This window comes from Drosophila subobscura, chromosome dot (genome assembly GCF_008121235.1).
Source record: "Drosophila subobscura isolate 14011-0131.10 chromosome dot, UCBerk_Dsub_1.0, whole genome shotgun sequence".
NCBI classification, from domain to species: Eukaryota; Metazoa; Arthropoda; class Insecta; order Diptera; family Drosophilidae; genus Drosophila; species Drosophila subobscura.
The window spans coordinates 487042-506775 of record NC_048535.1 but is presented as its reverse complement, the minus strand read 5'-3'; the positions used below and the strand labels follow the sequence as shown (position 1 = coordinate 506775).

The 19734-nt window shown below is 36.3% G+C and overlaps 1 protein-coding gene across 15 annotated transcripts in view; it reads right to left on the bottom strand.

The window, feature by feature from the left end:
- Positions 1–1766: 1766 nt before the first annotated feature.
- Positions 1767–19734, bottom strand: part of LOC117902979 — a 40461-nt gene continuing 22493 nt past the window's right edge. For 5 of the 15 annotated variants that reach the window (XM_034814650.1, XM_034814655.1, XM_034814654.1 and 2 more), the window contains 21 exons: positions 19062–19193; positions 18738–18746; positions 16178–16252; positions 15876–16095; positions 15696–15816; positions 15266–15372; positions 10765–10906; positions 8179–8503; positions 7819–8091; positions 7601–7759; positions 7424–7549; positions 6439–6606; positions 5936–6217; positions 5034–5255; positions 4716–4882; positions 4353–4647; positions 3936–4293; positions 3280–3378; positions 3042–3204; positions 2859–2985; positions 1767–2770 (listed from right to left, as the gene is read on the bottom strand). In XM_034814650.1, coding sequence (XP_034670541.1) covers positions 2609–2770; positions 2859–2985; positions 3042–3204; positions 3280–3378; positions 3936–4293; positions 4353–4647; positions 4716–4882; positions 5034–5255; positions 5936–6217; positions 6439–6606; positions 7424–7549; positions 7601–7759; positions 7819–8091; positions 8179–8503; positions 10765–10906; positions 15266–15372; positions 15696–15816; positions 15876–16095; positions 16178–16252; positions 18738–18746; positions 19062–19193 — 3732 coding nt within the window. In that variant the 3' untranslated portion in view covers positions 1767–2608. Of the gene's footprint in view, positions 2771–2858; positions 2986–3041; positions 3205–3279; positions 3379–3935; positions 4294–4352; positions 4648–4715; positions 4883–5033; positions 5256–5935; positions 6218–6438; positions 6607–7423; positions 7550–7600; positions 7760–7818; positions 8092–8178; positions 8504–9903; positions 10697–10730; positions 10907–14131; positions 14239–15265; positions 15373–15392; positions 15494–15695; positions 15817–15875; positions 16096–16177; positions 16253–18737; positions 18747–19061; positions 19194–19734 lie in introns of those variants that run through there. The other 10 variants (XM_034814651.1, XM_034814649.1, XM_034814648.1 and 7 more) reach the window with 9 other exon arrangements.

The following is a 19734-nucleotide window of genomic DNA, read 5'->3' as shown; positions in this document are numbered from 1 at the left end:
AACATAAGCCTTCACACAGATTATATCTTTTAAATAAAATTAACGAATCCAAGAATTCTTTTGAACGAAAATGAAGAATATGTTTGTATGGCTGTTTACTCTCGAAACCTGCTATTATTTTATTAATGGGAGCCACATCAATGGTATTCCAAACAGCGATATAAAATTTGGAACCAGTACTCAGATGCGCTCAATTTTAAAAGATTAATATATTTTAACTAGGGGACTCGCTTCGCTCGTTGCCAACCCTCATTTTTGTTATGGCCTAGTATCCAGATCGAAAAAAGAGGCCGCTAGAAAAATCCCGGATGATATTCGTATGGAACCGATAAGAAATGTCGCGCACAAACTACTATCTAGCGGCTGTACGCCAGGCAGTACTCAGATCGACAAAAAAACTGGCCGATTAAATCTAGAAAGTCAGCCGATAGTATTTTGTGGTATTCGTTGGTATGTTGCTAGCAGCTCGACAAAGATATTCATATATAGCCTAGTATTCAGATCGAAAAAAAAAAATTGCTAGCAAAATATGCAATATATTTTGCTAGCAGCAGAGTATGACCACAGGTGAAAACCACATTCCGTACGGTTACACTTCTCAGGCAGCCATATGCAAATTCTCTGTCATATTTTCAAACTGCGGAATATGCAAAGGGTATCGTTTGTTGGGTTTCCATAAATAAACACATATTTATATGATTTATAATACTCAAATGTATAGAAAACGACCATCCTGGATTCTTTCCTGCAGATATGGGTTTAATAAAAGTTGTCGTCGCTTATTTCGTTGATTGTCCTCCTCCTCCGATCATGCAAGAGCCGCTTGTCTCACTTAAATAATCTCCTGCATGGATCCATTTTGCATTCATTGTTTTATTAACCTTTTATTCAATTTGCACACATTTTCAAAGAGGTAAACAAAACAACACAGCTGCCTGAGAAGTGTAACCGTACGGAATGCGGTTTTCACCTGTGGCCCCACTCTGCTGTTGCCAAAATATATTGCTAGCAAACCTGCTATCGAATAACATAAAATACCATCGGCTGATTTTCTAGGATTCAACGTCAAGTTATTTTTATACCCGGTAATCGAAGAGTAAATATGCTATATAATATTTTTGCGAGAAATTGGATGTTTGTAACGCACAGAAGGAAACGTTTCCGACCCCATAAAGTATATATATTCTTGATCAGCATCAATAGCTGAGTCGATATAAAAATGTCTGTCTGTCCGTCCGTCTTTTTTGTAGGCTGGTTCTCAGAGACTATAAAAGCTCGAGCCACCTAATTTTGCATCCAGAGTGCTGTTATATAAAAGAAAAAGGTGTTGTAAAATTTGAAAAGTGTAATAAGCAAAATTCAAAAGAACCACTTAGGTAAGGCTATACTGACTGAGTACCAAGTATAAAAGTTGTGACGCGTACGAAGCGTCTCACACGTCTTTTTTCGTTTATTTGTGGCGTTGACATCGACCGATGGGCCACAATGAGTCTACTCCCGTAGCTGCATGGGCAGTCCTGGGAAGGCGCAATGGGTGAGGAGGTCCTTTTATGAACCTGTGCACCCCCATCCTTGGAGAAACGCTGGTTTTCCGAAAAGCGTCTCGATGATATGGGGAGTCGACAACGGTCGAGCAATCTCTTTCGGTATATGAATTTATCATCGCGTTAATTGTGTACTCGTAAATCCAATGACACGGAATTAACGAATATTGTTCAATCAATTTATTAAATTACGCAAGATACTCCAGATATTTATTCCGATGCTTAGTCGTTAATACTCTTTTATTGCAATAGAAAAAAATAAGTATTCACATGGACTTTTTGTGCATGTGAAGTATCTTTAACAAATATTTCAGAATTACCAATTTATATTTATACAGGTACTTATTTACATAAATAGGAATGTGCGTGTGAGTGTATCTTTAATGTACAGATGATTATGAAGCCTTTAACAGTTGTTAGTACATGGGTATTTATATCAGTAGATTTCTCGCATTTTAATATCTATGTATATGTATAATATGTATATGGGTAGTGTCGCTTACTGTCGTTCTCCACCATCTTCCCTCCCAAACAACTCCAGTAAAACTTTTGTATACCAACACATTAACTCATCAACGTAGTTGGCATATGGATATGTGTTGCTGTGGGTGGTGGAACGACAATGACTACATATTATATACATACATACATATAATGTACGTGTATGTAAGTTGCATGTATGCCAAGCTGGCTTAGGTTTTAAACATTTTTTCATCATTCCGGACCCCAGAAATGTTGAGTAAATTTTTTATGAAAGTAAATAAAAGTATAAATATAAATGTTCTTGTATTCTCGTTCTATTTCCATTTGGTGTATGTATGTATGCCATTTTTGTGAATTCGATAGATCGAATATTTTAATATCGAGGCGTTTGGAGAAATACATATGTATATATATTTGTATTGTATTGTATTGTACTTCTATATGTTTTGTGTTGGTTATATTTTCGATTGGTAGCTATTCTGTATATGATGTTTTAAGAAATTATATGAAACTTTGTATATTAATGAAATTATTATAGGTGTATTTATTGAGATGATTCTTAGCACGTCTGGGCAGAAAACTTAAGTGCCCATTGTTGGTTCCTGACGTATTTCTGATTTCAGCTTAACAAATTCCTTGGCGACCTCATCATTATTACGCTGGGATAGAATCCGCAAAATGGTCCAACCCGTCTCGTCCATTTCTATGCGTCTCTGCAAAGGCAACCAACAGGCGACAGATCCCTAAAAAGAGTCACAGAAAAGATATTTAATACAATATATGTATATTCATACATACATATGTATGTATATTATGGCGAAATATGAAAACCTTTTCCGATATGTCTTTGAGCGGGATAACTGCCACACCGACAAGTCGATCATCACGGGCAAAACAATAGTCCTTAACGCAAATATGCAACTCGAAGAAGTCCAACTGCTCCTCGTTACCAATAGCGCTAATGTTAGGGAACAGTTATAGAAAAATTGTTCAATTTGATTTAAAAGCGCTTACAAGCTAAATGATTCATTGTATTTTGGAGACCAATTGTTCGACTTTGACTTGGTTGCAAACTTCCTCTTTTTTTCCTGGAGATGCGGTCCAATCAAGTTAATCTCAACAAATGGTCGGAACATGCCGGATGGTATTTGCCATTTTAAATCATTAGCAGCCACAACTATGCAAAAAAGTTCAAAAATAATTGTGTTAGAAACGTTTTAATATAGAATCTTACAGAGAGTTTGGAATTTACCTTTCACATTCACCTTGTGTTCGCCTGTGCCTGGGTGGGAAAATAGGTCTATTTGTACTGAAATTTCGCCGACACTTTCCTCTGCATTTTCAGGATCAACTACAAAATAAAAATATAATTTGTTGTATATACATACATATATCTACATGTATGTGTACAAATCAGTTACATCCACAATTTTGAAGATAGGAGTAAACTAAAAATGCAATTCCGTAGGGAATGACCATATCTATCAGATATGATCCCAATCACTGAATTGGGATTAGATTGGATCATAATTATAGCCAGAATTAAGAAATTAATTTGCCGTCTCTAGCTTTTATAGTCTCTGAGATCCAGGCGCTCAACAAGACGGACGGACAGACGGACAGACAGACATTTTTATATCGACTCGGCTATTGATGCTGATCCAGAATATATATACTTTATGGGGTCGGAAACGTTTCCTTCTGTGCGTTACATACATCCGTTATTCCCCACAAATACAATTTACCCCATTTACTCTTCGAGTACCGGGTATAAAAAGTCCTTATACTAGATTTTGGAACTTGCTAAGAAAATTTGATGCTTTCTTTTGGTGACATAAAAGATGTTTCTCAGCAAAAGTCTCTTTTGATTAATTATTATAAATACCGGCAATAGTAAAGATAACTCACCTTCGTGAACTTGACTGGATATAAAGGTTTTAATCAGTGTGTCTGTCATTTGCGTATACAAACTGAGTGCGTAACGTAGACTTTGAAGCTCTGAAGACTTCTCAAGAAACGTCTTTTTCAGTCCATTGCCACCGGCGTGGAAATATTGTTTTATTGTATCTAAGGCAACATCGAGTACAGCACATTGTTTGGGCGATAAATTTTTTTCTACTTCCTTTGATATGTCCATGACACCGCTAAGCGCACTTTTAACATCCTGTTTTCCAGCCATATGAGACTTAAACAAACGACCCATGTCTTCTATTTTTGCGTTGGATGCAAGGTTTTTTGCATTATCAGTAAGATGTTTAAACATCATCTAATTAGAAACAACATTTTAGAATAGATTCACTAGAATGAACAGACAGCCTTGCTTACAGTTTTATCAGTCATTGGTGGCAAAACAATAGTTTTTTCCAATATTCGCATTACGATCTTCCAGAGTTCTTTTAACAGTCGCTTTAGTACAGTCTTTTCACAAGACTGCGCATAGAGTGTCAATGAACCATCGAGCAAGTCCATAAGCGGCCTCAGAACTTCATCGGCCTCAACGGCGACAGCATTTCTCTGTGCAGCTTGGTTACCAGCTGTCAGATTTCCACAGCCGCCTCCTTTAATAGACAGCAACATGTCACCTAGCTCACGCACCGACTGAGTTATTCGAGGCTCCAAACTGAGGGAGGGCCAATTGGGATAAATGTACGAACCATAATGTACCTGTATAAAGATCGCATCACTTACCTAATGGCAAACTGAGTGGCCAAATCATCCAGTGCTGAGTTAAGATTCTGTTGTAGCTCTTTTAGTATATTGGCTGCGTCCTCTTCCAGCTTATCCCCACCCATGGACTCAAACATTTTCTCCAACTGTACCCTTAATTGCTGTATGTTGTTCATAAGTATGCAAGCCTAAATATAATGCAAAATATGGGAATGTGGAGGAGACGTAGACAAGCAAACGGCCGAATAAAGACGAATCAAGTTATTTTATTAAAAATTCCAATCTAATGAGTTTCCTGACTTGAAGAAGCTCGTTAGATCGTAAATTTTTAGTACTCACGATTCTTTCATCCCTCATATGCTCTGGAAACTCAAATTTCACAATATCTGCATAGGCTATGAGCACTTTTACGATTGTTTTAGCAAAACGCCTCATGTAACGTTTCCAAATTTCTGGATCAGGACACTCGAGCTTGCTAACAACATCGAAACATTGCGTCAATTGCGTAAAAACATCGACTACCGAATTCGAAAACAAAGCGTGCTCGCTGCTCTTTGTGAACTGTACCATTGGGGCGCAATGAAAATAGTGGGTGGTTTTCGATTACTAAATTAATAATGAATGGCATTTATTTATGTGTTAAGTATAAGCTTCGGCACGCCGAGGTGTACTTATCCATTTGAGCTAAGGACCCGATTGTATAGAGTCGGTGTATAGATCGGTGAGTATTGCTTCTGTGCGCTGTACACATCTCAAAAGCATAACATCCTCAGTATCCTTGAAATGATTGAAGATGTCTTTTTCGTAGCTCATTCGTTTTAATTCGCATGCTCGATTGTATAGAGTCGGTGTATAGATCGGTGAGTCTTCCTTCTATGCGCTGTACACATCTCAAAAGAATAACATCAGCTGAATCCTCGAAATGATTGAAGATGTCTTTTTCGTCGCTCATTCATTTTATTTCGCATGCATTAGCATGCCCCACTGATATGGTCTGTGACTTCACTAATAGAACTCCACAAAGGTACTTAACAGTCGCCTAAGAACTGGTCAGGTATAAGCGGACGAACGATGATGACAAAAATATTAACATTTCATAAGGTCATAATATTAAAGTACCTTCCGCAGGGGTTCGAGTACATATATAAACCTAAATATTTTAATTTGAACTCGAGAGGTTTCATAAAATATATAAGTACTTAAAGCTTGCTTATTGCCCAATTTAGCCTGTGTATGCTTACCCCGTCCTTTTTATCCCGATTAAAAGCTCCATGAAGGTATTCCAGTGAAACATCATCGTTCTCATTTAACCACTGCATCACAAAAGGCTCGAACCATGCTGGATAGTCGGGCACGGCTCCTTTGTAGGGCGGAACCTCTTTGACATAGTTGCTATACAGCCATTTAACGCGAAAATGAAGATTCATGTACGCCGAAGACTTACAGAGACGATGTTGCTCGTGTTCCTCCAATGCGTATTTCATGTCCACAGCGAATAGATGCCACATTGATGAAGCAGACAACTGAACATTTTTTTAAATTTGAATGGACACCGAGATAATTTATTTTATGATTTGTATGCACGGTTATTGTCAAAATTTTATCAAAAATATGGAGGGTGCCACAGACCCAATTCTAACCGCATTCGAGATGAGTTGGTATTTTAATCTGGGGCACCCCGTATAAACATGTATGTATATATATTTATTGGTTAGTCATATAGCGCATGCACTGATAATCTTACTTGTCCAATGCTAAGTTCTTGGGGAAATTGATTAAGCACAGTGCCATAGCTGTTTTTGTCCTCATCGATGACCGATACAATAAGTGCAATTAGCTTGTGCCAGAAGTCGACGCTATCCAGTTTTGGCTCATGGTCGTCTGGAGCACGCTTTGCTTCGTTTGGATCCACCTACATAGAACAAAAGGAGAAGGGACGTGTGAGACGCTTCTTACGCGTCACAACTTTTATACCCGGTACTCAGTACTTCATCTGTACCTTAGCGGTTTTTTGTCAAATTTTACGTTTTTCTACATATGTCATCTACATCTACAACACTTCTCACGCCAACACACTCTTTTAGCTCGCCACCCTCCCCTAGAGCCGCACACTGCAGAGTCACGGCAGAGGCAGAGACGCGGCAGAGGCAGAGACGCGGCAGAGGTCGAGGCAGAGATACGGCAGAGGCCCCACACTGCAGAAGCAGAGAGTGAATGAGAGAATGTGCAAAAAACAAATATAAGCTGCGGGACGGGGTGGGTTTAGCCACTGCAAATTAATTTCTTTATTCTGGCTATAATATTGATCTTAATCCATATTCGGTGATCTGATAGATATGGTCACTCTCTACGTAATTGCGTTTTTAGATTCTCCTATATTAAAAATTGTGGATACAGCAGATTTTCGCCCTTTGTGGTTGCGGAAGGGGGAGGGGCGAAAATTGTAAATACACTTTTAACAGTGTGAGCATACAGAAGTCTAGATGCAAAACTTGGTTGCCCTATATCTTATGGTCTCTGATTACTAGGCGCTCATAAGGACGGACAGACAGACATGGCTATATGGACTCGGCATCAATAGCTGATCAATTAAATATTTTTTATGGGGTCAGAAACGTTTCCTTTTGTGCGTTACAGTTACACATACCCTTTTATGCACAAATATAATATACCCTATTTACTCTTCGAGTACCGGGTATAAAAATAAACACAAGTCAACTGAAACTTACCTGGAACTCTCTGTTGTAAAGTTCATAGCAGTTTTCGAACAGGAATTGATAAGTGGATCTTAGACAAGCCTTCACACAATCTTTGACAACAGTACTCGCTCTCGGTGGGCTGGATAACTCTTGTACCTTGGTAATTGCATTGGTAATTTGATATCGAATTAGAATTAAAACACATACCTTCATACGGAAAAATGTTATGCTGGTCAATAGATCCACAGTAGACTTAAGGTCCATTAACTTTTCAGGACTCGAGGCAGGAAAGTTATTTCTGTACATAGACAGATCAATTCTGAGAGAATTATGTAGTTGGTCAAGCAATTTGACAAATTTCTCTTTCTGAAACGATAATCTTGCTTTGATATGTGCACTAAATGTATATTTATATTTTTAAGTACCCCAAAATTACTAGCTGCAAACCTATCACTGGCTGACACAGCAGAAGAAGCCGTGGTATGAGCATAGTACGCATTAATGTTGGCCAAAAGTGTGCTCATCACAGCGGGCACACCAGGGCATAGATACTTGGCAGAAAGGCAATGAAAATGAGTCATTCCTTGATATATATTTTCGATCCCGTAGCGCATGGAAAACTCGTCGACAATTTCCTCGGGGATCTCGTCAAAATAGAGTTTCCATGCGTCATCACCTTTTTGCGTTGGCAATTTAACCTACATATTTACATAAAACGGATAATTTAATATACTTAAATATACAGACAATCCTTCTATGTTCTATATTGGATATCGTATACTTACCATTCCGCTATTTTCTTCACACAGATAATGAAACAAGTTCTCGTGCAGACAGGTGTATTGGACATGGTATGGAGCAACCTTTTCTTCACCCTTTATTTCAACGGATATGTGTAGTCTTATTGCACCTGAAACAGCTGATTTATCCGTTCGCTTCTCTAAATTATACCAAACATCCATTTCCCCGGAAAGCGTACGAACTTCAATTATTGTTTGTCCCAAAAAATCGTCCGACTCTCTAGTCAATTTTTGACGTAGTTTCGATTTAAGGTCATTGTCTTCATCCCAAACGCGAACTTTTATTCGGTCAGAGGAGTTATGGCACTCGCTGCATATCCATCAAATCATCAATTTTGACATCATCAACATAATAACAATCAATAATATTATTCTACGATCGAAAACAATTAGACATGCACATGTCTGTATTTCTGTACATTTGCAGTTGATATTTAAGTATCATTGAGCTGAAACACTAACACTAATATCGAAACCTAACAAACCATTTTAATTGAATAGAAAGGGTGCGGGTGGGGTGGGGGTGTGGTAGGTCCAAACTTGCCTAAAGAATCAATACCGTACATGAGTTTAGTTTAGGTCACTATTATTGACTGTTATTTTGATTATTTTTCATCTCAGTATTTAGTGTCTCAGCTCGGTGCATTGCTTTACTTTTAAGTGCATACAAAGCTTATCAAAAGGAAAGAAAACATTTTTCTGTTAATGGAAAGACTACATTCAAAGATTTATTTGAAGAGAAGTAGTGAGGACGAAAGAGATAACCATTCTACAGTGACACATAAATAATTATTTATTAATTATTTATTAATAATTAATTAATCAATAATTATTATAATAAATACGTATATTTTGACATATACAAATCTTATGCAGACACATTAGGCAGACACTGTTCTCAGCTGCATCTTGGCTACAAAAGGGTTTTTCGCATGATAGAGCTAAATGTTCCATAATTTTCAAACAGATGTGTGTACATATTTTCAAGTAAAACGAGAAGGGACGTGTGAGACGCCTCTTACGCGTCACAACTTTTATACCCGGCACTCAGTACTACATCTGCACCTTTGCGGTTATTTGTCAAATTTTACATTTTTTCTTCATCTGTCATCTACATCAAAAACACTACTCACGCCAACACGCTTCTTTAGCTCGCCACCCTTTCCAAGAGCCACACACTGCAGAGTCAGGGCAGAGACGCGGCAAAGACGCGTCAGAGCCAGAGGCAGAGAAGTGTCAGAGGCAGAGGCCTCTGCCTCTGAGAAAATGTGCAAAAAACAAATATAAGCTGCGGGACGGGGTGGGTTTAGCCACTGCAAATTTTATTTCTTCATTATGGCCATAATAATGATCCAATCGGATCCCAATTTGATGATCTGATAGATATGGTCATTCCCTACGGAATGGCGTTTTTAGTTTTCTTTTATCTTCAAAATTGTTTTGAAGGTTTTTGGGAGGTTTAGGCCCTTTTGCGGGGGCGGGGCTAATTTTTGAAATACACTGGTTTCAGTGTAAGCATACAGAAGTCTGGATGCAAAATTTGGTGGCTCTAGCTGTTATAGTCTCTGAGAACTAGCCGACAAACAAGACGGACAGACGGACGGACGGACGGACAGACGGGCAGACAGACATGGCTCTATCGACTCGGCTATTGATGCTGATCAATGAAAATATACATATACTTTATGGGGTCGGAAACGTTTCCTTCTGTGCGTTACATACAACCGTTATTCGCACAAATACAATATACCCTATTACTCTTCGAGTACCGGGTATAAAAAAAAATTGATACACATACTTGTAAATGTATGAGTTTTTTTTTTGTAGTTTATTAATATCAGCATCACCGTTTTGCATTTAAGGAATAAGTCTGGTACATATACAAAATATGTACATATGCATCATTGGTTTGAGATAAGTAACAATTTTCGAACTTATGGGTCTAGACAGATTACTAGAAAACTGAATGTTTTATAGATAGAGCGTAAAGTCAAGCAAGCTGGGGTGTGCGTTTATTGTGTACTTGGTTTATGAGTAATATCACATGGTTCAATAAGTCCCCAAACTAAATTTCAAATCAGTTAGGAAGTAAAAATGTTCATAAGTTGTAGCAAAAAATAAAAAAATATTCTTTTTTTTATAGACTCTTGTCCAAATAAATAAACAAATCAGTGTGATATCACAGGAATTCAGATCTGGTTGTCTCTAAAAACAAGTTTCACATGGGAATGGATGGACGGACAGACGGACGAGCAGGCAGGCATGGCTATATCGACTCGGCTATTGATGGTGATCAATAATATATGTATAGGTACATGCATATGTACAATTTATGGGGCTTAAAACGTTTTCTTCTGTGCGTTGCACACAACCACTTTGACTAAAAATTTAATAAAGCCTCATGGGTACGATGTACATATAAGAAAACAAAAATTGTTTCAGTTTTAACTCGGGGACTTCTTGAACCATGTGTCACTTATTGAAGAGTATACATGTTGGATCGCTAAACACGTGTGTAAAAACAATTCGATTTAGCAATAAGGTAAAGGAATCTTTGGGACAAGTACTCACAAGTGAAACTTCTCGTTCCACACAGGGTTAAGTTCCTGCGGCATTGTTCGCGTTCGTTTTTTCACCTTGCTAACCTGCACCGTCACATATGGATCACTGGTACCGCTTTTATCCTTCGCTATCAGGCCTTGAGCACAAATCACTGCATCATATCAGGTCAAATAGGTATATACATATATGGCAATTCGTTCGTTTCCAACACCACAATCCACAAATTTCGCACAATTTCGGGTGTTTGTTAATCCGATTTTGGACCGATTTGATCATTATAATGTTTCAGGTAATATGTAGAATATTGATGTATTGATGGGTTGATGGATTATAATTTCGATTTTTTGTTAATTTTTTGTTTGATTGCGAAATTTTCGATGATTTTGAGGTTGTTATTTGATTTTTTTTAATAATTTGTTGGGGTTTGAAACGAAGAAAATCGTTTTGAGATTTACATTATGTGCATTTGAAAATTGAATTCCAATTTTTTTCAGTGTTCAGTATTGATTTTCAAGGGAGAAAGAAGAAGAGAAAAAACGGAAGTTTTTTAATACATATACGATTTTATAAAATCATATCAGCAGTAAGAATGCCGTGCTGCTGACTCCACTGTATTTTTATATGTACATATATGCATGTACATACATTATCAGTTAATATAAGTATATACAAATATGTACATAAGGTAGCTAGTCAGTAAGATGCAAGTGACAACGGTATGGTGTTTGTGGAATATACTGATCACAATAAAAAGGTTAGTATTTTACATTAGTACCATACATATGTATGTATATAAAGTTAAATATAAAGTTTAAGAAATGTGAATAGTATACATATGTAGATTAGAAAGTGTTTGTCATCAATTACGTACATATGTATGTACATAAACACACATATTTGTATACATATGTACATACACACACATATTTGTATACATATGTACATACTTAAACATACATATGTAAATATGTCGGCAAAGGGATAGACCAATTGAACTTCAACATTATGCAAGTACATATTTACTTATAAATACATAAAGACATATGTATGTATGTACATACATACTCGTAACAATGTTTACTGTGCAGGGATCAGGCAGGATAATATTACACAAAACTTAAAAAACTACGCCCGTTGTCCCTAATCTGGCCTTTTACGACCATTTTTCATTAACACGTCTGTCCATCGTTTTCGTTTAAAAGGAACAATTTTGAATTAATAATTATTCCGTGAAAGCCAAGCCTGTGCACTTAATAAATGAAGTTTATTATTTATTAGTATCTTAGCTTATAGTTGTAGCTATCTAAAACAGGGCTCAGCACGCGCCGATTTTCGTTTGTGCATTTGTCCGAATCACTGTAATAAGTGTGCAGCGGCAGGGCCTATTGCTATGCTCAATAGACAGGTCTTGGTCTTGACCTAAAGCCCTGACCTAAAAGTCTCAATCAAGTGGAAAAAATGTGATTATTGAAATTGTATCATTTGTTTTAGGGTTATTCAAATATGTTCTTTTGTTGGTCTTGTTTCCCTGTACAAATAATGCTAAAAAGAATGGCAGAGTTAATTACTAATATAAAAAATACGACAAGCGAAATCCTTTTTGTGGTACCGCCTTTAGACAATAATTTTTCAAGCCCTGTTGAAAGCAAATAAGTGAACACATTTTTTCTTACATTAGGAGATTTTCGGGTTGTCAAACGATACTTGCATACATACATATGTAAATATGTACATTTACATACATACAAATTAATCCCCGCCATAGTCCACTTTCATGCAATTAGATTTACATTTCTCAATCGGAACATTTTTATTTTAAAAGTATTAACCAGACCACCCAGCCATATACATATGCATAGTTTAAGAAGTTATTCATGCAAATACTTCAAACTATCCGAACAAAGCTTTGCTTATAGCAGGCCTCTAATAGCTTTGTAAATCAATTCAATTTTTAAACGGAAGTACTTGGAAGAATAAAAAAAACATGCACCGTGCTCTTAGATTTTGTGTGGTATATGTAATATTATATGTGAGTAGGATACAATTTTCCAGGGTTGTTTCCAGGGTTGGTTCCAGGGTGTGATTTACTATAGCCAAGTTTATCTATCTAAGTAAATATGTTTAAATGTTCTTCGACTACAAGTAGTCTCAGTTTGGAAGCTTTAGATCTGATATGATAGATGGACAGGGACAACGGGTACAGAGAAATATTCATTTGTTGTTTTGTTTTGTACTAAAATCTATACATTATGTATGTATAAGCTTATTCTTATTTCACTTGGCTTTAATCAATTTCATGAGCTCATCACCGTTAAAACGACAAATTTACCATAGGTTATTTTTTTTGCAATTCGGCCTGTTGTTTGCTCTTAGGTCAAAGCGAACATAAAACAAACAAAACAATTGATCCAAGTGGAAACACACATAAAATGTATTTGAACGACTGAGTATACAGTTGTTAAGACTTTTGTTAATATTGTTATCATAAAGATAAATATTAATAATAACAAATAAGATCCATGCATGAGATCCAACCAGAGCTCCAAAGCAAAAAAATATACTCATGAGCATTGAAACCCCTATAAAGACTCTTCTTTTCGTATCTATGTAAGAAACATCTGAAAGGGAAACATAGAAACCGTCTAGATGGGAGTAATATATGTGAGAGCCATCGATGGTTAATCGGCGGCGCAAGGTAGTTAGGCATTGCGAATAGTGCAAGAGCATTATTTAAATATTTACATTTTGTATACACATTAATGTGTACAATTAGTGATGAATGTATGCATGTATGTATTTTTTGTGATTAAATGTGAATGAGGGGTTTAAATTAATATCAGATTTACTAATCGTAAAAATCGTAAAAAGTCAAAATGACTTCATTCGTATTAATTGGAGGGTCGACCTAAAAAGGGTTTCACAACTTTGATATGACAAAGATAGCTTTGCTTTATTGTTAATACGGATACGTATTATCATTTGACGTCTTCATTTCACATGTACATATAAAAATGTAATAATATTGTATTTAAACGGACCTCAAACAATCGTTAAAAAATTAGTAGTAAGGGAAAATAAACTTTTGCTGCACAACAATATCAGCAGGAACTTTTAAAATAAAGTACGAATGCGGGTATGATTACTCATATGAATATACATAGGTAAAAAAATAATTTAAAAAAACTTAAACTGATATGGGAACGACAGGTCGATTACAAAAAAGGCCTCAGGCATGATGATTAAAGACGAACAGCTACACTAAATTATATTAATTCAGTGCCGAAGCACTTTTTTTATGGAGTATGAACAAATAAAAATATTACTTAATAGAAACCATAAATTGTTGTTTAAAAGCGAAGTGGCTTTAAAAGTGTACCTGTAATTGTTAGTTTGCATGACCATTTAGATGTTCCCTCAACAGTTGCGTGCTCAGCCTGTTCTAATGAATCTATGTGTGTATCAGGATCCACACCGAATGTCATCCTTAAATTAAAATCGATTACATATGTATGATTCGTTAATTTGAAGACTCTATTTAAGAAGGTTAAAAATATCAACACATTAAGTGAGTTATCGGATTGACTATGGCTAGGCGGGCCATCGCACTCGTAATGATGATTTAAGTTACCTATGTATGTACATACATATCTAACGTTTTTCCTTGTTCAGTTTCTTTGGTGACCCAATAAAAATTATCAAATTCGATCTAATTTAAAGCTATAGTTTTCCTTAATGGTGCTCTATTTGCTCCCAATAGTCCTCTAGGTCGGTTTTGGCTATTAGCAACATGTATACCCCGTCGCCGTTTGAGTGGGACGAGCACCGGCAAGGCTCGGCAGTTAAGTATCTTTTGTTTTTAACATTAACGTTGGAAGGTCCAAATGTATTCTACTATACATTAAATAGTAAGTCAGCCATAAATGTATTAGCTGATCTGATGTTGAAACAGCGTCCTCTTTAGATACGGATTGTACATGTATGTACGTACACGACGTGGTTGTTAGCACATATATATACATATATATATATATATATATATATAAACTAGAGTAACATATATTAAAAAAGTATATATTTATGTTACAATATAAGTATGTATATCTGACTTATACATATGAAGATTACTATTTCCTTTTCTGCCTGTGCTAACAACCACGTCGTGTACGTACATACATACATGTACAATCCGTATCTAAAGAGGACGTATACATATATATATATATATATATATCCAAATACATCGATATAGTATAAATGTTCTATACAAATGTGTATATTTATATTGCGTACATGCATGTTACACATTTTGGCACATACATAAAAAACACAGTTAAATACAATCACACGTATATAATTAGTTATCATTAAAATAATACGAGTAGTAACACAGCTGTGTCATTCGAATGCAAAATGCGACTGCAAATAAACTCACATACATTCAAAGTTAATTTGAAACAGAAAAGGAAGACGCTTTTCAGCTTATGTAGTTTTTGTAGAATCTATCTCAAACCTGTGATTGCTATTTTGGCCGACCATTTGCTTGTGCCATCCAGGACGCTCTGTTTCACAGCCTTCATATGACCGGTGTGACTCTTCTCCTCAACGCTGAATACGGCTCTAGTGGATGAATGCCAGGGTAGTGTTTACTATATTTCATTTTGTTTCTTTTAAATTGTTGCTTTCCGTTTACAAATAATTTCGCGTTTCAGCTTAGTTCCATTCCATATACACACACATACTAAATGTATATATATATATATGTATATACACAATTTAAATATGTAAATGTAGTTCTACCCCCCTTTCAAGCTAAAACAAGTCTTGCGAGTCTTGGAGAAAAACTCGAAATTGTGTGTACGGTACGGTCCGGTCCGGCCCAGTTCGTGTCGCAACTGCACATATCCGCCCTAGTCAAAACCATTTTGTAGATATAACCTTACCTAATCAACTCAAAAATTTCGGGCTTCTCTCGCTCGCGCTGCTTCATGCGCTCTTTCATGGCGGTAATTATGGAATTAGCTTTGTCTTCGGCACCGTGTTTCGAACTCTTCTCGGCAGCACCTGTGAGCAATTTAACATATGATTTACTCGCCTATAAGGGTTTTGCTCGAAATACTTACGCTGAAGACAATCGGCGTTTAGCAGATCCTTGCATTTTTCATGGCACTTCACTCCGCATTCTGTGCATCGCACTCCCTGACGCGCTATTCCCCAAAGTAGGCCTTCACACTCGTAGCAATATGTTGGTGACGTTGCCGTCCAGAGCAAAAAGTTATGCGGCGTTGTAGATGATATGGGATAGATCAGAGCCTGAAGTGCTTTTTTGTAGACGTGCATTTTCTGTATCGGGATTGAGAAAAGCTCCGATTAAAATGTTTAAATCTGTAGCAATAACATCGCAGTTTTGTGGCTGCCCACTTACAAGCTCTTCATCATTAAGCGTTGCTCGGGGAACTGCTGATGTGAGTCCGGCATTTCGTTTTGTGGCGGCCATAGTCTGCAGTCAGTCAAACATAAATTAGGCTTTGTATAAGTACACTTTATAATTCGTTATATGCATTAAGAAGAAAGAAACTTTTGGATGTGTTGCGTATCATAAAATTCAATTCAAAGTTATCTGCACACTTTATAATTCGATATTTTCATTAAGCAGAAAGAAACTTTTGGATGTGTTGCGTATCATAAAATTCAATTCAAAGTTATCTATGCTACTTCAGCCTTTATCTACTGAATATTCTTAGGTAAGTATAAGTGAATGTGTTAGTATATTTAATAAGAACACGAAGCGTCAACAGGCAGAATGCAAATTCAAATTCAAATTCAAATAAAATCAAAGAAATACTCATTTAAGATATCAATTAGGGTGCACAAAACATGATTTTTACTATTTATACCCGGTACTCGAAGAGTAAATAGGGTATATTGTATTTGTGCGAATAACCCCATAAAGTATATATATTCTTGATCAGCATCAATAGCCGAGTCTATGTCTGTCTGTCTGTTTGTTTGTCTGTCCGTCTGTCCGTCCTGATGAGCGCCTAGTACTCAGAGACTATAAGAGCTAGAGCCACCAAATTTTGCATCCAGACTTCTGTATGCTCACACTGTTACAAGTGTATTTCTAAAATGATCCACGCCCCTTCCGCCTCCGCAAAAGGGCGAAAACCTCCCAAATCTTCCGTAGGGAATGACCATATCTATCAGATCACCAAATTGGATCGATTGGATCATTATTATGGCCACAATGAAGAAATTAATTTGCAGTGGCCAAACCCACCCCGTCCCGCAGCTTATATTTGTTTTTTGCACATTTTCTCATTCACACTCTGCTTCGCGCAGTGGCAGAGGCCTCTGCCTCTGACACTTCTCTGCCTCTGGCTCTGCCGCGTCTTTGCCGCGTCTCTGCCCTGACTCTGCAGTGTGTGGCTCTTGGAAAGGGTGGCGAGCTAAAGAAGCGTGTTGGCGAGAGCAGTGTTGTTGATGTAGATGACAGATGAAGAAAAAATGTAAAATTTGACATATAACCGCTAAGGTGCAGATGTAGTACTGAGTGCCGGGTATAAAAGTTGTGACGCGTAAGAAGCGTCTCACACGTCCCTTCTCGTTTTAATTTGTTCTTATGCTTGTAATTGTTGATATATTACGATAACTAACTATATACATATGTATGTATATCGATTCGAATTTACAAATATTTCAAGACTGATTTGATTCATTTTTTTTTCTGGTTTTCTTAATGTGGACTTATGTGTTGCATGTGCGTATTTCAGTGTTCTACCAACCGTGTTCGGGGTATATTTATGCAAATTCAATAGAGTACATGGTTCCTTTATCGTGTGCGTCTGATGTTGCTGATAACAGTTGGTCAGAAGAATCAGAAATCATTTATATTGTACGTAACTGCAAGTTTCACTCATGCTCATACAGTAGAAGACTAGAGTCCAAATACAAAACCCAGAATAGTAATTTTCAGATTCCATAACAAGTTAGAATAGTATAATCTCACCCAATTCAATGTATAGTATTTTACACAATAAGTACGTCGAACGACAGAAGCATTCGTTAGCGTAGGGGTTAGCTTTATTAACAGCATAAAATTGAAATGCAAGGGCTTACACTTTTTCATGAACTGCATATAACATAACGTTGGCAATAAAAAATTCTCATTTTCTATTAATATGCATAAACGGAATGGACTTGATGTACTTATACATCTGCCAATGGAATTATCATTTGTTCAATAATTTCAAATGAAATTTAAAATCAATTTTCAATATGTAATTACATTCGGGCTTGGAAATGTACATACATATGTATTTAAATAACAGTAATAATATGTATGTTTGACAAATCTGTTTGTATCGTTTATGCGTACAATATAAATATACTGGTACGAAATCATATTATTTGTTCGAACAAATAATTTAAATGAGCTGCATTTATCTTGATAGGAACCAAACATCTTTATCGAAAGCTCGTGAAATTTGATCCTTATGCTAAAGTGCTCTGTATGTTAAATCGATATACACCCTTCATAAGATAATAAAAATCATAAATTTATTAAAGCGTTAAAGTAACAAATTCTTGATTTTGTGCGAATTTTTATCTCAATTTTAGTTTTCTTTTATGTTTTAATCATTGCTGTCTGGGACACACAAGGGCGACAAACGGTTCTATAGCCAAAGACAGGACATAAAGTAGATGATTAAACCTTTCCTATTAAGTATGTCAGTAGTCTCTAAATTTCAATGACACAAAGGGGCACCAGACTTGTAATTTTGTGTTGTAGTGGAGTCATAAGAGTGGCGTAACTCGTAATCTACTGTGCATAACTACATTAAAAAAAAAAAAAAAACAACAAAATTACTCCACTTTGTGATTATTTAATTTGTATGTGATTATTGTAAATGCTTTTAGATTTAATAACTGCTAGTGAGAACTTGTTATAATCTAGTATGGAACAAAATTCTGTAGTTCTGTACCTTGAGCACCTGCAGTCCATTAAATCATCGTTGAAAGGAAACAAGATGTATTTTTAAATAACAATAGTTATATAAAGGGGCATTAACATTAATCATTAATTAAATCGTTGTTGAAAGGAAACAAGATTTATTAAAAAAAAAAAAAAAAATAGGTATGAAAAGGGGCATCCACAGAAAGGATTCACAGAACCCTTCAAATAAATCCACAAATGTTTCTAAACGTATTCATGACATGTCGTACATATTTATTTATGTCTGGGCTGTGGCTAGTAATATTATGAGAAGAACGACAAGAAAATAGCATAAAAGTTAGCTGCTACTCACCAATTCAGAAACAAGGGGTATAGACTTTCGACGGGGCCGTATATCTGGCATACTGTCGATATTGCTATAGAAAGGGTTATCGCCGGGATGGCCATTGGTCCGTATCCCAACATCTCCAGTTCCACCACCATTCTGTAAAAGATATTTTTTCTTATTATTTTGTTTATTATATGTATATTGCGTCCAGAATAGAATGCTATACATTCATAGCGTTCTTGATAATAAATTACATACAATAAAAAATGTAACAGATCGTTATTGTACCGTTTTAATATTTATTTACCATATATATCATTTAAAACTAGTAGGAACGTTTGTGGGACGCTTCTACGCGTTACAACTTTTATACCCGGTACTCAGAGTAAGATAGATAACGCCATACAATTTTTTTTCAAATGCATTTTTTTCTTGCATCTTGTCTGTATATACATAGACCATATGTAATGTACCTTAGCGGTTTTTTCGAATTTTACATCTGTTATCTACGTCTACATCACTTCTCCCGCCAAAAAGCCCTTTAAGCTGGCCACCCTCCCCTAGAGCCGCACACAGCACGAAGAAGGAATGGCTATAATAATGATTCAATCTAATCCCAATTCAGTGATCTGATAGATATGGTTATTCCCTACGAAATAGCGTTTTTAGATTTCCTCTATCTTAAAAATTGTGGCTG